The following is an 18,108-nucleotide window of genomic DNA, read 5'->3' on the forward strand; positions in this document are numbered from 1 at the left end:
AATCTATTCAAATAATTGCCCCATCATACTTCATACTTGGATCAAGTTTGGTAAAATTCCAGTAAATATTACTCAAGTTATCGCGTAAACGAAAGCGGACGGACGGACGTACAGACGTACGTACGGACAACCCGAAAACATAATGCCTCCGGCACCACTTCGTGGCGGAGGCATAAAAATAGAAAAGGGCACACCAGAGAGAGATGCGCCCCCTCTCCACCCGCGATTGCGTAAACCACAAATGTCAACAATCATTGCTTGCATTACGGGGGCGGATCCAGGACTTCTGTAAAGGGGAGGCCCCTTAACAAAATTGATAGGCTAGCGCACCCCCCTCCCATTTCTTTTCTTTATGTTTTTGTTTTGATAAGAAAATAATAAAAATGGGGGCACCAGAGGCCGATGCGCCCCCTCTCGATTAATTAAAGGCTTAAAATCAAAGGCTTGCGCATGTCCCCCCTTTTTCCTTGATATTTTTGTGTTTTTGTTGTTGTTTTAAAGGAAAAAAATAGTGAGGGGCACACTAGAGAGGGAGCCCCCCCCCCCCCTTTCGACCCGCGATTGCGTCAACTACAAATGAGTATCTGAATATAAGAACGACCCAAGTCCATGGAAGACCATTTCGAGTAAACTTAAAAAAAAAAAAAAAAAAAAAAAAAAAAAAAAAAAAAAAAAAAAAAAAAAAAAAATCATTTTTTTCCAATAATATTCTATTTAACTGTGATGGGAAGGCAACATTTCATAATACGTAATGTGACCCTGCATCAAAAAAACAAACAAAAAGTCGCCAGACATGAACTTATAGTCAGTCCTGTGTTACCTGCTGACCTGCTATGCGACCCTGCACCACAAAACAAACAAAAAGTCGCCAGACATGAAATATCAGTTAAGAGCATATTCTGAAAGAGCAGACTTTTAGCTTTAAAATGATGTATAACTCAAATCAAATGGACCCTCCTAACCTATCTAAATATTGGAAAGAAGGCACACACTCAGGAAAAATGTGAACTGAGAAAAGAGGATCTGACGTACAGTGTCTATTCAAGCGCTTAATCGTTACCAAGCCGTGCTGGCTATGCAATGAATGTGACAAAAACAGGATGTAAACCACCGGAGTAACAACAATGAAGGGATTATCAAATTAAATTGAAATTGATCATGCCTTATCAACACATTCTGCCCTTAATTAATGCCAACTTTCAAAGCAGTAGCACTGTCATTTCAAAAGTTACAGGACTTGAAAGTGAAAAGTGTGTACAAGATTTTTAATAAATGAAAACGGGACTCTAAAGACACACTTAATCACACTATTCTGCCAAATAATGTTCCAGGAAAATGGCTAAAAATCACACTTTCCTGCCCGTTTTATGATCCCAAATTTGAGCATAACGTAGAAGAAGACTTGTTCTTTCAGAAAATATGAAAAAGTCAACATTGACTCATTTCACCTATTTTCAGTCCTCGCACAAAATCAGCGTGTGCGACTTTTTGTTCGTTTTGTGGTGCACGGTCACATTTGTGGAGATAGGGCCGAGGAAACGTATTTTGCCTCAAGAGAATTAATTTTCCTACATTGGAGATAGACTCCATTTTTAAGTTAGTGGACATTGCTATGGCAAAGCTGTGACGGGTTGGATTCCTAGCTGGACATTATTGCGTGAATCATCATTCATCGCATCGTCCGGATTTTGCACGCTTCTCTGTGAACGTATACCCTGGATTTTACCTTGGATTGATACCGTGGAATATTGTAACCTGAGCCTCTAGATTTACGTCGGAGGAATCATTCATCGGTGCGTCAAGGATCATTCATCTGTGCATCGAGCATCAATTTCCAGGGGATTACATGGACCTTGTGATTTCAGATATGGCTGTAATGCCTGTAAGTGATGGCATTACTGATTTCTAATTGTTTCTATTGGTCATTATTGTACTAAAGTGAAAACTGATTACGAGTCTGTACCCACAATATCACTGTTAATAAACCGCCTGAACATTAGTTGATTGTTTCATTTGTGCGATCATTCTCAGAGTGATTTTGGTCGCAAAATTTGCATGGAATTATACTTTCATGTTACGGAGAAATTGAAAGTCGATCCGACTTGATATGACGCCATATGGGGAAGCCAAAGTTGAAATTACGTGCCTGCGTGAGTATAAATGTGCGAAATTGTAGATCTATAAGTTTGTTAAGATGGACGATGACCCCTCCCCGATTTTTTCACGTTCTGAAAGCCGATGATTGGTATATCATATCTTATATCTTTACAAGTGTTACAAAATAACTTAACGTTATAAAATTCTGCATGAAGTCAAGATTTTGTAATGACGTCATCAGATTTGAAATTCATTTGAGCATTTCTCGCTTATCATTGGAGCAACTTATAGCCGTTTTTTCAATATGTTGCAGCTTATTGAATTCTCTTTCGAATCTTTTTCTTTAGTTATTCCAGTAAATGACGTCACTTTATGGTGAGCCCCCACCCCCCCCAAAAAAAAAAATATATATATATATATATATATATATATATATTCATTGAGCAGTGAACAGGCTAACTCATCCCTACTCAGATTTCTCCGAGAGTTCAATATTTGCAGCTGGCACTTTAGGCTGTCATTTCGTGATTATTCTTTGTTTTTTGCAAGATGAATTCATTTCTCAGACTATGGTCGAATTTCAAACTTAGGTTCCATTTAACTCTTTATGTGTCATGGTGGAAACCCCCTGTGTGCCACGTCATTCTCATCCTTGAGAAAGAATTCTGTTTTTCCAATTTGTATGACTTCTACAAATTTCTGTTCAGGTGAACATTATAGTGAGCAAACATAAAGAGGAATGGTAAACTTCGCTTAGATATAAATTGTATGACAAATCTACTTTTTCTTTTGAATGACCAATTGCTGCGTTACTGTAAAGGCATGACTTTTGCACATAAAATCGTGACAGAAACTTAGAATGTAAGCGCAAATCTAGTTTGGAACACCGCTTGATAGTCAATCACCACATAGAATACAAGCCGTATGTGAGAGGAACAAAAGCGCGAGAAACGCTGTCATTGTACCGCGGGATTAGCGATTTATCGATCGGTTTTGGCGGCTTTGTTTGTTGAGCAGAATATGCGAAGTTGGCACGCCGTCGACTGAGTCGGACGTGCGAACGTGGCACATAAAGAGTTAACAAAAATGTTGTGCAATACTAATTGCATATGAGAGGAACTTTAAGCTAGTCTCAAGATGCCAAGTTCGAAAATTGGTTCTCTTATTAACACACCAAAAGTTAACGGATCACCTTGTTCGCATTTTTTTTTTTTTTTTACAAATGTGTAAGTCTAGTTCATTCTTATTAAACGTTTTTGTTTTCATTTTGTTCCCACTCAATTTTGTCTGTATATGCTGCGTTACATTCACAACATATTTTTCTTTTGAAGATGATCGCTTCTCCCTTAAAATATTTTTTCTGTTGCTAACAAGAACTAAGTAGCACATACAGTTTTACGTGTAATTTTCATATTAAAAGGCAACAACTGCACACACTTAAAAAAAGAAAAAAAAGGACATCTTATAGTATAGGACGAATATTGTTGGCAAATCTCCTCCTCACCCTTAGCAAATGCGCCTAATAAATGACTGACTGATGCCAACTCCCCATAGTGCCACTGGAACTTACCAAACAGGTAGTATTCTTCAAAATCTGATTCCTTGAGGTCAAGAAACTTCTGGACACGTTTTAGTGCGACCCATGATTCTATGGTTTCATTTAGCTTTGTCGGGATGTCGAGGGATTCAGTCAGAATCTGGAATAGCGGCAAACATGTGAACACCTGCGCAGGAGGGGGTGTAAATCAAAACCGTCATGTATGGAATACTTCTGGCTCTAACCACTTAGGAAAAAGCGATATGGGGGTCAGTGTGCAATTCGACTTAGACCCCGTTTACAGTGCGGGGCCGGGCTCGGCCGCGGCTCGGCCGCGGCCGAGTCCGGCCTCGGCTCGGCCGCGGCCGAGTCCGGCCTCAATTGCACGGCCGAGCCTCGCAATTTTGTCCGTTTACACTGCTGGGCTCGGCCGCGCTTTTGATTCAAACCTTTCAATATTTTGTCGTAGTGGCGCTCTGCTTGTAAACAAACGCAATTTGGTATTGTCTGGTTTTCAGACCCTTTGCCAAATGAATTCCGTGGCGACGAAGTCGCCGTTCGGGCAAAGGCCTTTGCCGAAGGAAAAAATCCTTTGCAGGACAAAACCACGTTAAACTATACTAGTTTTCGACGTTGAGGGGGTTAATATCCTGAATAGCGAAAGATACAGGCAGAGGGTTTGGAAGCCAGACTAAAATTGGCCGCGCAATTGGCCGCGCATTTGGCCCAGTTTGCGTTTACACGAAGAAGAGGCAGGGCTCGGCCGCGGCTCGGCCACGGCCGAGACCACCTCCAGAGCGAGGCCAAGTGCGAGGCCAATTTTTGGCCTCGCATTTGGCCTTTTGCGCGTTTACACTGAAGCGGGGCTGGGCTCGGCCGCGGCTCGGCCGCGGCCGAGCCTCGCACTCTAAACGGGGTCATATACATAAGTCTCCTCTGTGTGCATGCTCCTTTACAAGTTTTGACATTCTTCTCCCAGGCTACCTACATTCCACTTTGCATCTACATGTAATCACTTAGCATTACAGTTTGTTGTAATTGGACTCAAGGTGGATTGAAATTTTAACTATGAATGCAGTATAAAGGCAAACAAATTGAATAGAGGTTGGAATGTTAAATGTGCAATTATCTTAAGAATTACCTTTAGGAACTTGGATCACGAAATAAATCAATAATCAATACTTACAGTAAAGACTGCACGTAAACAATTGCACTGATCGCTGATATATATATATATATATATATATATATATATATATATATTTCTAAATACAAGTGTTCTTTGAAAAGAAATGACACTTGATAAATAAAGGTGAAAAGTGAAGTGAAATTGAAACTGCTTCTTCATGATTTGAAGTACATTATGAGCTCTTGTGGTAACAGGTCTATTGTAAATCAACTTGGGTAATATCATCTTGGTACACTACACTTTCATGAACTAAAAATGAAGCAAAAATGGCTACGTAAAAAAAAAATAATAATAATAATAAGGCTTTGAAGCAAATTTTTAAAAATCTAAAACATATTCTCAGCTTTGTTTCCTAGTGGGAATTTTAGTGAATGGAACGGTTCCCAGAATAATAACTACTGATTTCGCAAAGTGGTTTCTACGTGAAAATATTCTAACATTACGTTCAATCTTGAGAAAAACTATCATGACCAACATAACTCACCTTTGTAGCGGTGAGTTCATTGCCGAGGAGAGTGTACATGGAGAAGGTGAGGAAGGGGAGGAGGATGGGAATAGTGCCCCAGATAAAGCCTAAGATGGCCTGCAGGTATTTCACTGTCTGAAGGCTGCGCAACTCCTTGGACCGCCAATTCCCCACCTGGGCCTTGAAGTGGGCCTCCCAGGTATAGAACTTGATGTTCCGGATACCTTTAAGGATCTCTGTCATTACCTACAGGAGCCAGGCGGGAAAAAAAAAACACAAAACAAAACCAAAAAACAAACAAACAAACAAACAGTTGTAATAATTTTTGTAGCGCGGAACATCACCACACTCTGTGATTGAAGGAGATGCCATTCTAATAATCAAATTTGATGCACGAAGGTGGTCTCCATTTTAATCGATCAAGGTTTCCGTTCTTCTTTGTCACAACTGCAATGGTTTGTAAAAAAAAAATAAATAAAATATGAAGAACTTTGACTTTTTCTTGCATTTTTGCACTTTTCATGGTTAAGCAACTGTCATTTTGTGCAATTTCGAAGCAACTATGGATGTGAGGTATTATTTCTCTTTCGGGGAAGCACTGCTGTCCATCCTCTCCCAAGTATGGCATTCATTATCCTTTTCTAGCATAACGAAAGAGCACTTGGCTAACCACTTCAAGAAAAGAGCGGGAATACTATTAACATAGCATACGACGGTATAACCAGTGGCTTGTGCCGAAAGGGTGGGTTGGGTGGTGGCGCGTCGCGTTAATGGGAACACCACCCTTCGACCAAAGGCCCCCCCCCCCCCCGGTTTTGCCGAAAGGGTGCGCTGGGAGCGTTGGGTCGGGTCGCGTTGACTGGAACCCCACCCTTCGTCCAAAGCCCCCCCCCCCCCGGTTTTGCCGAAAGTTGGTACTTTTTCTCATGTAATATTAAAAGACGAGTTTTGAATTTATATTTAACCTTCAAACAACCATTTCAAAGAGGCTATCGTCCGGATCGGTTTACACTCTATTACCACTTGGTCTACAGCCAGTTGGTCTAATAGACTGTTTAATATCAGTTGGTCTAATAACCAGTTGGTCTAGTCATCATTTCGTCCAATTACTGTTTGGTCTAATTGTTATTTGATTTTATTACTATTTGGTCTACAGTCAATTCGTCTAATAATTTCATTTCACTTATTTTCAGTCCTCACGCGAACTCAGTGTGTGCGACTTTTTGTTCGTTTTGTGATGCACGGTCACATATACATATATATATATATATATATATATATATATATATATATATATATATATATATATATATATGTCCCTGCACCACAAAACAAACAAAAAGTCGCCAGACATTCAAGATTGAAGATTCAAGATAATTTATTGTCATGTATAAAATATACATACAATTTGTTTTCGGACATACATAAAGATAAAGGTGCATAAATGAAGCATATAAAAAATGAAAATAATGTAACCTGAGTTTTATACCATACATACATAAAATACATACATTTCATACGAAAAATTTGAAATATTGCATTCAAATTACAATGAAGAGGGAAGAGAAAGACTAGGAGGACAGGAGAAGAATAAGCGTATATAGAGTATGCATTCTTTTTTTTTTTCCTTCGCCCCATCGCCCCACCCAGGCACTTCCATATGCCGGAGCACTCATCCAGTTGAGACTTTGACACATGTTCTACACACCACCACTACCCCCCCCCCCACTCTCACAGAGTATACTTTCACACACACACACCCCCCCCCCCCCCCACACACACACACACGCACATACCCCACAACCGCGAATTACACCCATATAAACTTACACACACACACACACATACACCAAAACTATCACCTGATCAACGTAAAAGAGCGCTCCAGCACACAAAAAGCCTGGGCATGGATAGGAGACAGTAAATTATCTCAAAAAGAATTTGCTGCGCGACAAAGGCAATAAAAAGACAGAGACATTCGTACAACATACTAAAATATAGCAGGCAGTGTGACATATTACAAATGCCCAATAATATTATCATATTTGTATTTTGTTTAAAAGTTCTCTTAATTATTTTTTCTTCTTTCCTTTTCTGCATAATATGTTCTAGTAACAAATACAATATACAATATATAATAAATTAAAAATATTTCATCGCAAAATCTAAAACATTCAATTCAGTCATAGGCATAGGGTTGGCAAGACATGCGGCTCAAAACTTCCCAGGTCTACTGTTATCTCATCCACAATTACACTGCTGCTGTTTACAAATGTGTGTACAATTACTTTGCAATGAGTCAAAAATATGTAGCAATTCAACATAACTAACGAACAATACAATTATCATCAAGTGCACACATACTGGACTTTAACAGCACAAATACATTGCACAAGGGGCAGTTAAGCTAAACACATACAGTACGTGTAGGTAGGTCAAAGCCCTGCTTGGGCTGAGTCATCTGGCACTTGTCTTAAGATACGACTCATGAATCATGAATCATTAAAACAATTCACATATCTTAAACACATAGCATGTACTGTAAATAAACAAACACATAACCTCATCTATTAAATCTGTTATTGAAAGCTTTACATGCTGCAATCAGAAATGACCGTCTGAACCTCTCCGTCTTTACATTTAGAAGTCTAATTCTACCTGACCTGTTTACAGTCACCTCATCATGAAGCAGATGTGATATATCTTTCATTACAATATCAAGTCTAGACAAAAGAGCAGATTGTACAATGTCCTCTAGATGTTGCACAGGCATTCCTATAATTTTACTGGCTTGTGATACAACCCTTTCCAATTTGGACTTATTTTTTTCTGTTAGACTACTGAACCATGCTACTGAAGAGAAGCACATAACAGACTGTATTACACTTTGATAGAACAGAACAAGTGTTTGACTCTTCACATTAAATGACCCGAGTTTTCTAAGGAAATACAATCGCTGGTTTTCTTTTGACTGAATTTTCTTAGTATTTGCATCCCACCTTAGTTTATCATCTATAATTGTTCCAAGGTATTTGTAATCTGACACCTGTTCTATGGTATCTCCCCAATGGAAATCCTCTCATGATTGTCTTTACCAGTTTTACCAAAATAAAAAATCATCTCTTTAGTTTTCCTAGTGTTTAAAATCAGTGATGTTTGTTTACACCATTTCACAAACTTGTCAACACTTCTCCTATAAACTGTTTCTTCATTGTTACGTATCAATCCTACAATACATGTGTCATCTGCGTATTTCACAGTAAGACAAGATGGACTTACTGGGCTATCACTTGAAATTTTAGTTAAGAACATATTCTGAAAAAGCGGACTTTTAGCATTAAAATGATGTATAACTCAAATCAAATGGACTCTCCTAACCTATCTTAATATTGTAAAGAAGGCACACACTCAGGAAAAGTGTGAACTGAGAAAAGAGGCTCTGAAGTACAGTGTCTATGCAAGGGCTTAATCTTTACCAAGCCGTGCTGGCTGTGCAATGAATGTGACAATAAACAGGATGTAAACCACCGGAGTAACAATAACGAAGAGATTATCAGATTAAATTGAAAATTGATCATGCCTTATCAACACATTCTGCCCTTAATTGATGCCAACTTTCAAAGCAGTAGCGCCATCCTTTCAAAAGTTATAGGACTTGAAAGTGAAGAATGTGTACAAGGTTTTTAAGAAATGAAAACGGGACTCTAAAGACAGACCTAATCACACTATTCTGCCAAATAATGTTCCAGAAAAACGGCTAAAAAACACACATCCTGTCCGTTTTATGATCCCAAATTTTAGCATAGTGTAAAAGAAGACTTGCTCTTTCAGAAAATATGATAAAGTCAACATTGGCTCGGTTGACTCATTTCATCTATTTTCAGTCCTGACACAAAGTCAGTGTGTGCGACTTTTTGTTCGTTTTGTGGTGCACGGTCACATGTATCACTTTCCTGCAGTGACGTAAAAAAAAAAAAAAAAAAAAAAAAAAGTAGTAGTCTTCCCATGCAGCAATGGCAGCACCAACACTTGTAACATTCAAAACTTTTCAACAGATTACTGTCACATGTCTTATGACGTCCTACCTTGACTGTACTGTCTAGTTGTTTGCTCTTGAGCTGATGTGCTTCTATCATCCTCGCGCTGACATACCTGGTGATGGGTATGAGTATCATCATCAATCCTGGGCCAATCAGAAATAGCACGCCCACCTTCAAAACAAATTCAAATACACATGTAATAAAAAATTGCGAGATAACTTCATAAGGAGGATAGATTAATATCATGGATACATTGTTCTCTAAACACATTCAATTGTTGTATTTACCTGTGACAGTTTTGATGACGGGCTGTCGTATTTTTCAAACGATGACTGGTCGGCGACTGATGTTTTGGCGCCAATAAACAATCACATAGGTGTACTATCCCAATGATATATCACCATCGTAAATGTGAGACAATTGGTATTCTCATCTCAATCCCGGTCCATGTTACCTCCAATGAACTCATCACTCTTCATTCCAAGGAGTTATTAGGTGTGTTGTAACTGTTATATTTCAGTTCAGTTCAGTTCAGTTCAAATTTATTTCATATTTCCATTTTCTCAATGATGAAATAAAAAAAATATTGACAATAAAACAAGAATGCAAAATATATACAATCATGTCTTTTGATTGAAGAAGAAGAAAAGAAAAAAAACATTCTTGACACAAATGTACATGTTTATATCATATGAAGATGTCACAAATAAGTATCAGAAATATGATGGGGTCTACATAAAAGCTTCAACGCTTGTAAAACTGTAGGTTCCCAAATTCATAGGCATATAATTATACGGAGAACGGATATGTTTGTCTTTACCTACTAAAATTATATCAGTACAAAAATCGATAAAGAATAAAGTAATGAACCACATAGATATCGCACAAACCAGACTGTATACGGATCTCGCGGTGTTTGAAAAAGAATGCTATGTGTTAAAAGATGTATCGGTACCATTAAATAACTTGAATAACTTGTTGCTGCGGACAATGACAAAAGACTGGGAGTATAAAAAAAAAGTTGCTACACACTTGGAAGTGTGTATCCACTAAGTAATTACTGTTTTAATTTGCGTTTGAAGCTGAATAAAGACAAAGAAGAAGTAATATCTTGAGGGAGGTCATTCCAATATCTGGGTCCAGTAAATATAATAGTTTTCTTTGCAAAAATAGTGCGAGTACGGGGAAGGTGATAGGCGTCACTCTGGCGAGTGGGATAACAGTGGATAGAGCGATTCCTTTTAAACATGTGGATAAAAACAGAGGGTAATTCATTAGTTTTTAGTTTATACATGCAAATTCCGAGATTGTAATAAAATAGGTCAGGAATTTTCAGAATTCTATTTTGATGAAAAAAAAAAAAAAACAGTTGGCAGGAGCAAAATATCCGCCGTGGTTTATGATTCTTATTGCACGCTTTTGAACACGGAGAAGGGAATCTAATAATGAATGAATTGCATTTCCCCACACCACAATTCCATGATTAAAGTGTGGAGATATTAAAGAAGAATATATACTCTGCAAAATATAAACAGGAAAACATGTTTAAAGGGGAAGGCTAGTAACTGATCAGTGGGAATCAGTGGAAATGCTGGGAGATGATTGTTCCAATCCTTATGGGATTCATTCAAGAGTCCATTGTATATCTATTGTTGTGTGAAAATGATTTGCTTCAGAACGGTCTCATATTCAAGTAATGTGCAGATTAATGCTCCGTCACTAACCAGGGACGCTAACCTGGAAGCATTAAACTGCACATTACTTGGGTATGAGACCATTCTGAAGCAAATCATTTTCACACAACATTAGATACTTTGTATACAATGAACTCTTGAAAGAATCCCATAAGGATTGGAACAATCATCTCCCAGTATGTCCACTAATTCCCACTGATCAGTTACTTTCCATCCCCTTTAAGCTTATTCAAAAGTCCAATATTTCTAGACAAAATTTTACTTACAAAATGAATGTCAGTTTTCCAGGATAATTTTCGGTCAATCCAAAGCCCTAAAAACCTTGTGTTATTAACCTGCTTTAAACATAAATAATTTATTTTGATATCATTTGGGACAACAATCAAAGAATTATTGAATACCATATAATGAGTTTTTTCTATGTTCAAGGATAATTTGTTCGCATAAATCCAGAATTGCACAGACATGAGCTCAGTATTCATTATATCAATTAATGCATTAGGGTCTCGATGTGAAAAAAAAAAAACAAAAAAAAAAAAAAAACAAGCTTGTGTCATTGGCAAAACAAATGAATGATAACATTTGCGATGATTTTGGAAGATCGTTTATGTATAAAATAAATAAAAGTGGGCCCAAGAGGGAGCCCTGCGGGACTCCACATTAAATAGGTTTTAATTGCGAATCATGGCCGTTAATATTAACACATTGCTTTCTTTCTGTTAAATAACTCTTAAACCATTCCATGGGCGTCCCGCGAATTCTATAATGACACAATTTACAAAACAAAATTTCGTGATCTATCGTATCGAAAGCCTTAGAAAAATCCAGAAAAACTCCAATTGTATGTTCAAAACTATCTATAGATGAGCTACCTTATCTATAAATGAATTAAAAACATAAGTTGCGTTGTAGTGTTTTCTGAAACCAAACTGAGAATCCGACAAAATGTTATAATATATGAGAAATGTTAATAATCGTGTGTAAACCACCCTTTCAAGAATTTTAGAGATTGAAGTCAACAAAGAAATTGGTCGGTAATTATTCACCAAATATTTCTTTCCCTTCTTAAAAATGGGGACGACTTTGGCAACTTTCATCTTATTGGGGACTTTGCCTTTAAATAAAGATTCATTAAGAATATATGTACGAGGAGCAATGATTTCACTGAAAACATTCTTTAAAAGAAAATTTGTAATTCCATCATATCCTGAACTTTTTTAATCATTCAAATTCTCGATGATATCTATAATTTCTTCTTCAGCAATAGGTTAAGAAAATATTGATTGAGCATTCCTATTACCTAAGTATGCATAAAATTCAGTTGACGATTTCGGGATTGTACTGGCAAAATGTGGACCAAGACTTGCAATATAATTATTGAAAGATTCCGCCATAATGACCGGGTCGTTAAACTGGCGGCCGTCCGCTGAAATATTATTTTGGAGGATTGGTATTATGTTTGTGTTTGAGCGCCTCATTTATCACCTTCCACGTACTCTTCACATCAGATTTATATTTAACAAACTGCCGCGAAAAAAAAAAAAATAATTTCGCTTGACTATACGTATTAAAGATGTCAATATGTTCCGATAACGAGTACATCTTAATTTATTTAAAGCGGATGGATCTTTACAATACTTGTGAAAAAGTTTATTCTTGCGGTTAATGGACCTGAGAAGATATTTTGTAACCCATGGTTGTCTTGGTACTTTTTTATATAATTAAAATGGTGAGGTCTTCGGAGAGGAACACAAAAATCATAATTAACAATTAAAATATTCATGAAATTTTCAAAGGCTAAATCAATGTCGCTTTGACTGTATACCGTGGACCAATCCTCTGAACATAATTTCTCCCGAAGTTTATTAAGGTTGGATTCAGACATTAAACGAATACCCGTATTGTGGGTGTGAAAATCATTAGCAGTCATAAAATTGGACACTAGGGCGTAAATTGGGAAATGATCAGTGACGTCAGAAACTATTATGCCAGATGTGATGTCAGAAAATGAGTCATTTACAGAAATGTGGTCAATAAGAGTAGATACATTATCAGTTATTCGAGTCGGTTTTCGTGTGAGGGGAATAAATGATTTCGACAACATAAGGTTAAGAAAGTCTGCGCATATGGGATTATCACTGTAATCAAAGAGATTGAGATTAAAATCACCCTCGACAAAACATGTCTTATTATCAAAATAACTGTTCCAGATAAGGCCGCAAAATAACTCTAAAAATTCAGCAGGGTTTGAGCTTGGGGGTCGATAAATCTCCCAATTATAATATTAAGTTTGTTTAAAGTTTTGACCTCGATAAATACACTCTCAAAAGTATCTGACATCACGCTGTATTTTTCCAAGAAGACACAGTCTTAATTCTGTGACACATAAAATCCTCCTCCTCCTTTCTTTCATGTTCTATTATTTGCTATGAGTCTAAAACCGTCTATTGTAGGCATTATGTGACTATGCATCACAAAACCAACACAATGTCGCACGCACTTATCTTATTTTATGTTTATTTTTCGTGAGAACTAAAAATATAGGTTAATGGGTCAACTTATCCAATCTTGAGTTTTTCGTAATTTCCAAAGGAACAAGTATTCTTCTACATCATGAAGTATTGGATCACAGAACAAACCGAATATTACATGTGACCCTGCACCACAAAACAAACAAAAAGTCGCCAGACATGAATTTTTAGTTAAGACCATATTCTGAAAGAGCAGACTTTAAGCTTTAAAATGATGTATAACTCAAATCAAATGGACTCTCCTAACCTATCTAAATATTGGAAAGAAAGCACAAACTCTGGAAAAGTGTGAACTGAGAAAATAGGCTTTGAATTACAGTGTCTTTTCAAGCGCTTAATCTTTACCAAACCGTGCTGGCTGTGCGATGAAACAGGAAGTAAACCACCAGCGTAACAACAATGAAGGGATTATCAGATCAACTGAAATTAAGCATGCCTCATCAACACTTTCTGTCCATAATTAATGCCAACTTTCAGAGCAGTAGTACTATCCTTTCAAAAGTTATTAGAGTTGAAAGTGAAGAGTGTGTACAAGGTGTTTTTAGAAATGAAAAAGGGACTCTAAATACACACCTAATTACCCTATTCTACCAAAAATGTTCGAGATAAACTGCTAAGAAACACACTTTCCCGCCCGTTTTATGATACCACATTCTAGCATAATGTAAAAGAAGACCTGCTCTTTCGGAATATATGAAGAAAAAAATCAAGATCGGCTAGGTTGACCCATTTCACTTATTTTCAGTCCTCTCGCAAAATCAGTGTGTGCGACTTTATGTTCGTTTTGTGGTGCACGGTCATATATATATATATATATATATATATATGAGTATATGAATATAAGAACGACCCAAGTCCATGGAAGACCATTTCGAGTAAACTTAAAACAAAACTTCATATCTTTTTTATTTGTCCAATAATATTCTATTTAACTGTGATGGGAAGGCAACATTGTATCTACAAATTAGAACACATATTATTATGACAATTAACATTTACATTAATTGTGGTGAGGCCATTTTGTGTGATGGACTTGGGTCGTTCTTTGATTCATATACATGGTATTCTGCTATAGAGATGAGAGAAGGACGAGAGAGTTCGCTATAATATGAATGTAAGAATGACCCAAGTCCTTCATTCTTACATTCGTATAAGATTTAACTAATTTATTTCAGGCACTTCCGGGGGTAATTAGGACTTATCATTCATACACAAGATGAGTCCATGCATAAGCTACAATTTCCCATGTCAAATTGAATTTGGCCAAAATTTGGACTTGAGTCGTTCTTATATTCAGGTCTTCATATGTATATATATATATATATATATATATATATATATATATATATTTGTGTGTGTGTGTGTGTGTGTGTGTGTGTGTGTGTGACCCGCTACAAGAAAAGGATCCGAAAGTCGGGGAAGGACATTTTTCTAAAATTGCACGACATTATTCCCTTACTCTTCTACTTTGATTTCATATATAGCTCAACTCATAAAAGTACTCGGTTGCGGAGATATCGATGATTTTATTAGCGCATGTCAAGTGGCTGAGGAAATCAGAGTTTCGAGAAAAACGCCTACAAAGTTATCCTTCTAACGCTATCATGATCATGGGGAGGTGAGACAGTACGTTTTCACCGCTTGACAGTAGAAAGTATGCTCCCAGGAACCTCCTCGATGTTCATTCAAGATTAGCGCCAGCAATCTGCGCACGACCAATCAGTAACCAGGATGCCACACACTGACCAATAAGATAACTCCCTCGTTGCTATGGGCGGAGTCTAGCTGTGGCGCTAAATCCAAATCTTCGGACACGTTTCTGTTACGTTGAAAGTCGGAAATCATGGCCCGGAAAAAGGCTGATTTCTTGCCTTTCCTTTGATCATTTAGCTTCAAAATTTCGGCAGATAGACAAAACATTAGAGTACAGAATTATGCAAAAAACAGATATCCAATTGTTTTGACCAATTTTGATGATGTGACTTCAAACTCAATTTTCTCGGCTCAGCCGTTAGCGACTTTAGGATCCTTTTGTTATAGCGGTTCACATATATACATATATATATATATATATATTTTTTTTTTTTTAGAATAATGTAATTACGTGAGTTTCATGAAGTCCCCTTTCCATTTCTTACAAGCCTTCTACATTCTTTTCACTTTTAACTCTAATAACTTTTGAAAGGATAATGCTACTACTTTGAAAGTTGACAGTAATCATGGGCAGAACGTGCTTGTAAACAATGATTTATTTCAACCAGAAAATCCCTTCATTGCTGCTGCTCCGATGTTGCATCCTGTTTTTGTCCCTTTCATAACACAGCTAGTAAGGCACAGTCCTTGGTAAAGATTGAGCGGTTGAATAGACCCTGTACGTCATAGCCTTTTGTCTCAGTTCACATTTTCTAGAAAATGTGTTTTCTTTCCAATATTAAAACAGGAGAGTCGATTAGTATTCGGTTATACATCGTTTTAAAATCTTCTCTTTCAGAATCTAATATTGACTAAAAATCCATGTATGGCGACTTTTTGTTGGTTTTGTGTAGCAAGGCCCTATATTCATTTAATGTCGCGGACATACACTTGTCATTGAATTCCTGGGGAAAGCAACTTTCCCTACAAACTGCCTCAGTATTTGACAAAAGTTAACCTTACAAAAGCAACAATTTATCTGAAATATGCATGATATGGATTACATGGCAAGGAGACCGACACAAATAGTGTTGAATATCTAACAAATCTACTGAGGGACATTTTGCCTTGTTTTTACATTGATATATTCAAGCACTTGGCCTGAGTGTGATGCTGATCTGGAATTCAACGATTTTAGTAAACAAGATGGTAACCGTCATGTTGTCATAAAGTCGGTATGACGACGTTCGACAGTGCCCTCTGTGTAGAAGAACAGCAGCCACTGATAACGATAATTGTTAATTGATAACGATAATTGTGAACAATGTCTTCCCCTGCCGGACATGATTGGGTCCATTCAAAGTCGACTTGAATGTCTGGAATCCTTTCGACGTTCAGAACTGTACAACTGGGCAAATACCCTCCGATATAACTGGACACGATAATGTCAACTGCGCGGGACACGACTACACTGAAAAAAAAAAAACCACAAATGTTTAGTTTCTAAACACCTAACTAAACACTTTTTCTGCGAGAGTTTTAAAACACTGCGACGCGTTTTTTTTTTTTTTTTTATTGATCATGTTTAGGAGCTAAACATGCTGTGTTTACTTGCATCACACCCTAGGTGTTTTATCACAGACACATGTTTATGTTTTAAACGGTTTTGATGTTTGAAAACTAAACACCTGCTCTGTGTATAGCCTAAACACCAAACGTTTACACCGTAATCACTCACAGTGTTGAAATACTAAACACCGCACAGTCACATAATCACCCAGAATGTTTAAGATCTAAACGCTGAACCAAAAAATAAACATGACGCACTGTTTACGATGTAAACACTGCGACACGTTTACTCGCTGTGACAGATTAAAAACACTGCGACATGTTTATTTGCCATTTTAGTGTTTATTCTTAGAACAAGTCTGATTTTTTAGATCGATCACAAATTTGCATACACTAAACATGTGACATGTTTACATAATATATGGCAATTTCTCAGTGTTTATATGAGATATGTTTACACATCAGACAGTGATGATGATCTACCTCTCACCCAGTTCATCAGGAAGGATAAGCCAACAGAATCCAATGAAGAGAACAATTTACACCAGGGAAAGCAACTAGACAGTGATAACGATCTGTCTCTTGCTCAGTTTACTGAGAAGTGTAAGTTATCTTCAGCCTCATAGGTTATATTCATGTCACAGTTTATAATGATTGTTATAATAATAATAATAATAATAATAATAATGATAATAATAATAATAATACTAATGACAATAATAATAATAATAATAATAATAATAATAATAATAATAAAAACGTGGGTTAAGAAGACCAATCATTGCCACCACCACGAGAATATCAGACTACCCTACTTCAGGAAGCAGGATGTGTTTGCTAACCTCTCCTCTCCCTGTTAAGTCCAAATTATGCTGCTTGACTTCTGGGACACAAATTGTATTGTTTGCCAGCAGCCTGGAGTTCATGACTGAAATTTTAGCAAAGCATGACAGGGAGCAACCTTGTGGGAGGGTGTCTTCAGTTTTTTTTAAAGTGGAAAACATGATAATATTAGCACCTGCAGTGCCACACTATTGCTATTGGAAACCCTTCAGTTCCATTTTAAGCCAAATGTAATGCTTGTATATGAATGTACAAAACTTCTTATGTTTGCTCAGTATCACTGTCTTGTCACTAAGACCCTAGCTAGGAATAATGCATAGAATAGCAGTATATTCTTCAGGGGCAGTTCCCTCAAGGCAAATTCATGTTAAAAGGAACATCAATTCTTTTAGGGCCCTTGTTTACTTTTAGATAGAGATAGCAAGTAGTTTCACATATAGATAGCAAGACTTTCTGTCACAATTCTTAAAGCTGTTTTGAATTATGTAATTTGATTTATTTGTGCTGAAG

General features: G+C 37.0%; 1 protein-coding gene across 1 annotated transcript in view; it reads right to left on the reverse strand.

Moving 5' to 3' along the window:
- Window positions 1-18,108, reverse strand: part of LOC140229733 (ATP-binding cassette sub-family C member 10-like) — a 65,749-nt gene that overhangs the window by 38,455 nt on the left and 9,186 nt on the right. The window contains exons 2-4 of the mRNA XM_072309973.1: window positions 9,375-9,500; window positions 5,308-5,535; window positions 3,673-3,821 (exon numbers count right to left, since the gene is read on the reverse strand). Coding sequence (XP_072166074.1) covers window positions 3,673-3,821; window positions 5,308-5,535; window positions 9,375-9,500 — 503 coding nt within the window. The remainder of the gene's footprint in view (window positions 1-3,672; window positions 3,822-5,307; window positions 5,536-9,374; window positions 9,501-18,108) is intronic.

Source organism: Diadema setosum, chromosome 6 (genome assembly GCF_964275005.1).
Source record: "Diadema setosum chromosome 6, eeDiaSeto1, whole genome shotgun sequence".
Lineage (NCBI taxonomy): Eukaryota > Metazoa > Echinodermata > Echinoidea > Diadematoida > Diadematidae > Diadema > Diadema setosum.